The sequence below is a fragment of the Microtus ochrogaster genome, unplaced genomic scaffold (genome assembly GCF_000317375.1).
Source record: "Microtus ochrogaster isolate Prairie Vole_2 unplaced genomic scaffold, MicOch1.0 UNK45, whole genome shotgun sequence".
In the NCBI taxonomy this organism is placed as follows: domain Eukaryota; kingdom Metazoa; phylum Chordata; class Mammalia; order Rodentia; family Cricetidae; genus Microtus; species Microtus ochrogaster.
In genome coordinates, this window is record NW_004949143.1 from 1,871,421 (window position 1) to 1,879,052 (window position 7,632).

The 7,632-nt window shown below is 38.7% G+C and overlaps 1 protein-coding gene across 4 annotated transcripts in view; it reads right to left on the reverse strand.

Annotated features, from left to right (window-relative positions):
• Mtmr1 (myotubularin related protein 1) overlaps window positions 1-7,632 on the reverse strand; it is a 67,143-nt gene that overhangs the window by 56,058 nt on the left and 3,453 nt on the right. For all 4 annotated transcript variants that reach the window (XM_013354472.2, XM_013354473.2, XM_026777069.1 and 1 more), the window contains exon 2: window positions 5,864-5,969. In XM_013354472.2, coding sequence (XP_013209926.1) covers window positions 5,864-5,969 — 106 coding nt within the window. The remainder of the gene's footprint in view (window positions 1-5,863; window positions 5,970-7,632) is intronic.

The window sequence follows — 7,632 nt, forward strand, 5'->3', positions numbered from 1 at the left end:
CCAATGATAGCCTTTGCTGGAGAGGCTGTGGAGGAAGGGGTACCCTCATCCATTGATGGTGGGAATGCAATCTTGTGCAACCACTTTGGAAATCACTGTCTATGAATCTTTCACTGGCTCTGGGGACTCTTTCTCCTACTGTGTTGCCTCATCCAGCCTTAATATGAGGGTTTGTGTCTAGTCTTACTGTAACTTGTTATGCTGTATTTGGTTGATATCCATGGGAGGGCTGCCTTTTTCTAAAGGGAAACAGAAGAGGCGTGGATCTTGGGGAAAAGGAAGGTTGCGAGAGTAACTGGGAGGAGAGGAGGATGGGGAAATTGTGGTCGGGATGCAATATATGAGAGACAGATAAATGAAAAAAGAAAAAGGAAAACTGACTAAACTTAAGGTGGCAGAGCTGCTAGTTAAACCCTGGTATTCCTGCTCCACATCTGCTTCCCTAACAGACAACTCTGCTCTTTTAAGGGATCTCAGCATGGGGTCTGACTGATTACACAGACAGCCCACTTTGATCTCTGCAGTACACATAGGATCTCTGAACTTGATTTAGGTTTGTTGAAAAAGCCAACAGCATGCTGTCAGACACCTTTCTTCTTCCTCTATCTCCACCCATCTACTCCAGCATGCTGTAGTATTTGCACATTTCTTCTGCTGCTTGGTTAAGGACAGACAGCAAGAAATGAACACTGGAAGGAAGACTTTACAATATTTTTTATGGAAATAATGCCTACTGCAGAACAAAGTAGAGGCCGAGTCTAACAGACAGATTGCAGAACTTCTTGTCAGTGTCTTTGCTACTGGAAGAAAATAGCTGGCAGTTTGGAAATAGTGTGATAACCCGTTTTTAAGCTTATACAGTTCTTAAGCTGCTATAAGGAAATCCTCAGTAGTTAAGACAGGAGAGTGTTCAGAGGTTTGCAGGGGCTTGCCTCAAAGTCTTGGGGGTATGTTTCTCTCTGCTTCCCTTTGCTCCTCTCCTGAAATGAGCCCTTTCAGATACACACAGAAATTTCTTTCCTGCTAGAATTGGATTCTGATGTAAGCCAGAGGAGATAGCCATGCCTTAAGTCAGGAGGAGCCTAGGTGGTCTCCCAATGTATGTCTTGAGAGTTTCATTTTTACAAAATAGCATTGTATTATTTTAGTCAGCAATTTCTCTTAAGATCATCCCAGTTGAGGAGTTTATCACTATTTCTTCTTTATTGTTGACCAATATTCCAATCATCCTGACAGGTATGTGGTGGTCCCTCTGCAGGGCTTTAATTTGCAGTCCACCCCTTACCCCTATTTCAATGATGATGATGACCTTTTCATGAGTTTCTCTGTCATCTGCATGCACCTCTTTGGTGAAAGGCTTTGTGTGTTTTCTTCATTTTCACTGTTACGTTTTGAGTATTCTCTATATATTCTAGATATTAGTGTTTATCAGGTATGAGGTTTCCAAATGTACTTTCTCCTGCTCTGTAGCTTGTCAGTTTGGGGGGTTACTGAGACTTCCAGCCAGATTTTGATTCATCACTTTTCCATACTTACGGTTGTTCTTGTGTTATTTATAGATAATTTCCACATATTTTAGTTATATTCAGTGTGAAAAAGAAAAATACATTTGTTCTGCCTTTGCAGAAACAGAAGAGCAAGTCTCAACATTTTAAAAAAGTAATTTGTTTTCATAGGCTGATCATCTTTTCTCATCTATAATTATATTGTCCAAAGAGATAGTAATAGGGCTTTGTAAAAAGGCTTTTATGGGAACATATTATACCTTCTATTTTCCACATCTCTCTCCTGTACCTGACTTCCATGTAGGCATCTGAATCTGCAGTCTATGATTAATAAGTAAGTCATATAGCCAGGTTTTCAGTCATGACTTTTGACAGTGGATCCTGAAAGGGCATGATCAAGCTTCCCTTTTCAAAGACTAGCACCCAGTTGTGGAAACATGAACCAAGACCCAATTCAAGCATTATAAAGTGCTCCCCATACATTGTTTTCCCCTTCCCTCCAAAGCCCTTCTGGAAATTTCTGTTGAGGATTCAGAGACTAATTACAGCACTTTTCTGGTTCAACAATAGCTGGATTTCTTCTCTAAAAAGTCTAAACTAAGAAAGCAGAGAAAAATTGTATACTGCCACCCCAATTTTCTCCTTTTTTGTCATTTAGGATATTTAAACATGAAATCTAGGAATTACTATGTGCACAAGGGTAATGGGAGCAAAAAGAGAGCAGAGGAACAGAGGAAGTGCTGAGGATAATTTTAGAGCTAGAAAAAGCAAGATGGTACATAGTACACTAATTGGTAGAAGGCAGAGCAGAATCAAGTCCTTCTGAACAAAACATAATTGAAAAACATTCTAGAAATAAAGGCATTTAGACACTTAAAAATCTAACTATGATCCTTTCAGCCTTACAGTGAAGGAAACCCCGAAGACTATACAAGGTTGCACACTGAGAGATTATACAAGGTCACAGAGCTAGCCAGAACTGTTTGTACTACTCCATAAAACTCCCTCTTTCTGGTCTAGTTTCACTTTCCAAATGATGGAAGTTATGATTGGTTGTGTCATTTCTACAGAGTCCCTGGAAATATTTCAGTATAATTTCTAACAGTACTATTTTATCTGCTCTATGAAAATTACATTCAGATCACAGTATTTGTTACACATTCAAGGAAAAAAATTTTAAACAATGGCCTTATTAATTCATTAAGAATTTCTTATAAAGTATTTTGATCATAGTCATAAACCCACCCCAAGATTTTTTTCTGTATGTTGGCCTGGTTAAATGAAAGCAATCGAGTTAACAAGGGTAGGATAAGCAAAAGAAAACATTTAATTACATTTCTTTTAATAATGTTAATTATTAGTTTAATCTTTGGGATGGTTTGGTTTTAAAGTAAGCATTAACTAGTAGGAAGGAGGAGGATCGAGAAGAGAGGAGAAGAAGAGAAAGGAGAAGTGCAGAGAGGAAAGGGGATAAGATGAGAGGACAGAGCAGGCCAGGGAGAAGGGGAGAGGGAAAGATGGGAAAGGAGAGATGCAGAGGGACTAAACACAGAAAGGAGGGGAGAGAAGAATGGGAGGAAAAGCTGGGGAGCTGAGAATAGAAAAGGATTGAAGAGGGGAAGGGAAAGGAAAACAAAGGGTGGAGAAGCAGGAGGAAGAAGAGAAAACAGGAGAGGAGGGGATGAGAGAAGAAAAGGGAGGCAAAAAGAGACCCATGGTAGAGACCCTTGGTAGAGAAGTGTGATCAGGGGAGAGAAGGGATGGAGGGAGAGTGGGAAACAGAAGGAAGGGAAGGGAGAGGAGGAGAGAGGAGGGGAAGACAAGGGAGAGGAAAAGAGAAAGGGGAGGGAGAACAGAGGAAGAACGGGAATAGCATGGGAAAGAGAGGCCAGGGGATGGAGGGGAGTGAAGACAGGACAGCAGGAAAGGGAAAGGACAGAAAGAGGGAGGAAAGGACTGAAAGAGAGGAGAGATATTGGAAGGGGAGAACAGAGAGGAGGGATGTAGAGAGAGAAGAGGGGGAAGGAGGAGGGAAGGAAAGAAATAGAGAAGGGGTAAGAAGGAAGGGTAGTAGGGAGATGAGAGTAATCAGCACCAAATCTGCATGTGTTTTAAAGAGGATATAGATAACTACAAATCTTATCTACGAATGGTTGCAACTTCAATCCTCCTGAAACTGTATCTGAACCCTTAGACCCAACTCCAAGCCATGGCTCCTATGCCAGAGGGTCTCCAAAGCCCAGAATAGTTACTCTGAGTTTTATCAGCATCATGTACAACAGTTTGTGTAGTTTAGGAATATTTTATGCTTTTATTACTTAAAATATATTTCTTTGAAGAAGGTAACACTCACAAATTATAAATTTAATGTCAACTTTGTAGATTTAGCTATAAAACATGCTGTCTTACAATAATTCAAAGGCTTTGACTATGATCTGATGTAGGGACTTAAACTTCAATTTCCAAAATAAATGAAAACTTTATTATTTTTTTTTTGAGACAGGGTTTTTCTGTAGTTTTGGAGGCTATCCTGGAACTAGCTCTGGTAGACCACACTGGCTTTGAACTCACAGAGATCATACTGCCTCTGCCTCCCGAGTGCTGGGATAAAAACCTTATTTTTTATGAAATGCATCTATTAAACCATTCTAGCATGAGCTGATTCTGCTACACAAAATTTGTAAATAGATGAAAATTGATAAAACTTTAACTATTTCATGTTAAAGATCCAACCAACATATACATTAGAAATATAGTCAACATTCAATCATGTTTGTTATTTATTTTAGTATTTTGAGACAATAGCCCAGGTTAGCTATTAACCACCAGTAAACTAGGTGGTTAGCTCAGACTGGCCTTGAACTAGAGTTGATCCTCCTATCTCAGCTTCCCAAATGCTCATATTATTGGAGTGTGCCACCATACTTGGCTGCATTCACTCTTTTGCAGAACCCACATGACACCATTAAACTATAATGACAATTTTCCAGTTAGCATTTAATAGGAAACAGAGAAAATCACCCTAGAGTATAAGCACTATCCTTTGCTGACAGGAGTCCTTCAATGGGCAGTTACAGGTAAAGTGGGGACAATAGTCTACCAGCATCTCCCAACTGTACATAAAGTGGCTTCCTGATTAGGTTCTGAAGACAAAGAGCCTCAGATGCTCCCTTGTCACCATGCATGAAAATCAGTAACTGGGGACACTATTAAGAGATATACTGCCAGTCTTCGAGTGGCAGATTATCTAATTTCTACTGCTGGCTTGGTGATGTGCACATGACAGCTCAAGAGTAAATCTCAACCACCGGTGCTGGAGTCTATTTCTGAACTTATGCTATGATCTAGCAAGGAGAGGATGCTAAAAGTCCTCAACAAGGAGCAGTTATGAAGAAGTGGAATGTTGGCTGAAGCTCGTGAACTATTTGTGAGATTTCCCATCTTCTGAGTGCTGCTCACAGATAAACTAAATATATTCCATGTATGCTCGTGAAAATTTATTCACCCATTCCTATTAGCAAAAAAACCCAAATCAAACCAAAACAAAACTCAAGCAAACATAAAGAAAATATCAATAGTTTCACTTAGTGTGTCTGTTAACAGCTTAATGAAATCAAAATATTAATTGAACAGAGATGGAACAGCTGAGATTTTTGCTTGTTAATTAATAGCTATTTACTGAGTATCTATTAAGCTCCAGGACAGTGCTAGGAACCAAACTGTGCCAACAACAAACCTCTCACTCTTAACCTTAGACTATACAGGAAATTCAGATTTCAAAATAAACAAAGGTTTCTAACTCTGAAAAATGAGGCTGCCCCATTTAAAGTTCTGTAATTATAGTTTCTATGTTAATGATGAATACTCAAATGTAATATCTAAATACAAAATCATGTTTGTGAAGTAAAGGGATTGTCCATCAAGATGTGATTTCTATGCAAAATAACAATGTAAGCAAATAATTTCTGTTTGTTTGCCTGTTGTGAGATGGGAGTCTCACTCTTGAATTTGCCCTGGCCTTGAATTCTGTCTGTAGACAATTGCCTAGCCTCAAGCTCCCCTGCAACTGTTGACATGTCACAAGCACACACTATTATGCCCACTGCACATGATAAAACAGAACTTGATTCAAAATCTTAGGACAATTTTTTCATGTCAATTATAAAACCATACCACAAACAGGAAACATAGGTAATATTTTCCCTTAATATTTCAGACTGAACACTAAAAAACTTTTGTCCTCACCACCCCAAAGGGTAATTTAATACCAAGAAGTCAAAGGTTCATGTGAACTAAAACTACAAAGCTTCTTGGGTACTTATATAGCAATAATGAATTAAACACTCAATGTTGCTTACCTTGTAATCTCTGGACACATTTTCTGATGTCACTGAACCTGAAATCTGACTAGAAATTGTAGCAGCTATAAGCTGTTTACACCATTCAACATGTGATCCTGTAGGGCTAAAAGAAATAGTGTGATTAAAAGTCTTTAAACACAGGCTCCTGAAGAGAATCAATGTGTCCTCGGTACGAATAAATACAAACAGGTATTATTTTTCAAAGTGTCTCATGTACAGCCCAGGCTGGCTTCAACTCACTATACAGCCAAGGATAGCCTTAAACTCCCCATCCTCCAGCCTCCTCCATCTCCTGACCACTGTGATCGCAGACATGCCCCCACAACATCTTTAACTATTTGGTTGATTTTCTATTTAATATGAGAATCAATATAGACAAAACAAAAAATACAGCAGGTTCTAGGTTAGTTTTAGATGAACCAATCAACCTTTCAAAAAGTTTTAATATTGTAGGTGTTGGGGCTTGAGAAATTGCTCGGTGGTTAAGAGCACTGGCACCTCTTTAGAGGATCCAGGTCCGTATTCCTATTGCTCACATAACAGCTCACAAGGTCCTGTAACTCTAGTCCCAAAGCATTCAATGCCCTCTCCTGGCCTCTGTGGGCACCAGGCATGCACATAGTGCACAGACACACATGCAGACAAAACATCTATACATATCCAATAAATAATTTTAAATGAGTACAGGTATGTAGTTAAGTATGTTACTCTCTAACATATCACAGAATTCTATCAAAATTATATGATATAGTATATATAGAAAATTAATATAGTGTATATAGAAAATTAATTCCAAAGTAAAATATTTACCTTAAAACATATGATTTTCAAACAAAATTCAACCAAATTCATGTTTTTAGTTTAAAATCTAGAAAACAATGTACTTTTAGTGGGAGTAAAGCTGAGGGTAAGTTAATATAGAACAGACTAGAAAAGATATTTTGTATTAAGCAGTGATGCTACATTACATTTCTGTAAATGCTTTAACTTACAAAAGCTTCTTCCAGTTGTTATGTCAGAGCTTCATAACCAGTTGTGACAAAAAGGCAGAACAGACACTAGCTAACTTGATTAGATAAGGAAATGAATGTGGCCATCACTCCAGGGGCCAGAACAACCGAAAGTGACTGATATACTGAGCTAAAGGGGGTACCACAGATGCTGTAAAACAGAACAGGGCAAAGAAAATATAAAACCCTCTGCTGGTCAAAAATGCAGACTTACCTAGCCTCCCAGTGACCCATTTTACAGAAAAGAAAACTGAGCTTCTAGGTTTATCCATGGTCACATGACTGGTATGTGGTTGGCCTGTGCTCACCTGACCTAATGACTAATAGGCAACTAGGCAGTGAAAGATGTAAAACTTGCTCTCAGGAGCTAGGCTCCTTTCCAGATCTGTCAAAACAGTAAAAAGAAACCAATGAAGAGGGCAAAAGACACTTAGGAGCTTTACCAGGAAGTTAAGTTTCATCTGGAAACCAAACCAAACCAAACCATCAGAAATTACATCCACAGTTGTGTGTATGAAAGACAGAACATCTACTTAATTGTAGTCTCTGATTAAGGTGCCCACCCAGTCTTTGTGGTTGAAAATATATGTAAAATATGTGCTGAATAGGTAGAAATTCCAATGATATACAAGAATTTTATGATCCTAGTAGAAGTCAGAACTCTATCATAATTTCTAGGGGACAGGAGGAAACTAAGAGAGATATTATATTCTCATATTCTCTGTGTGTGTGTGTGTGTGTGTGTGTGTGTGTGTG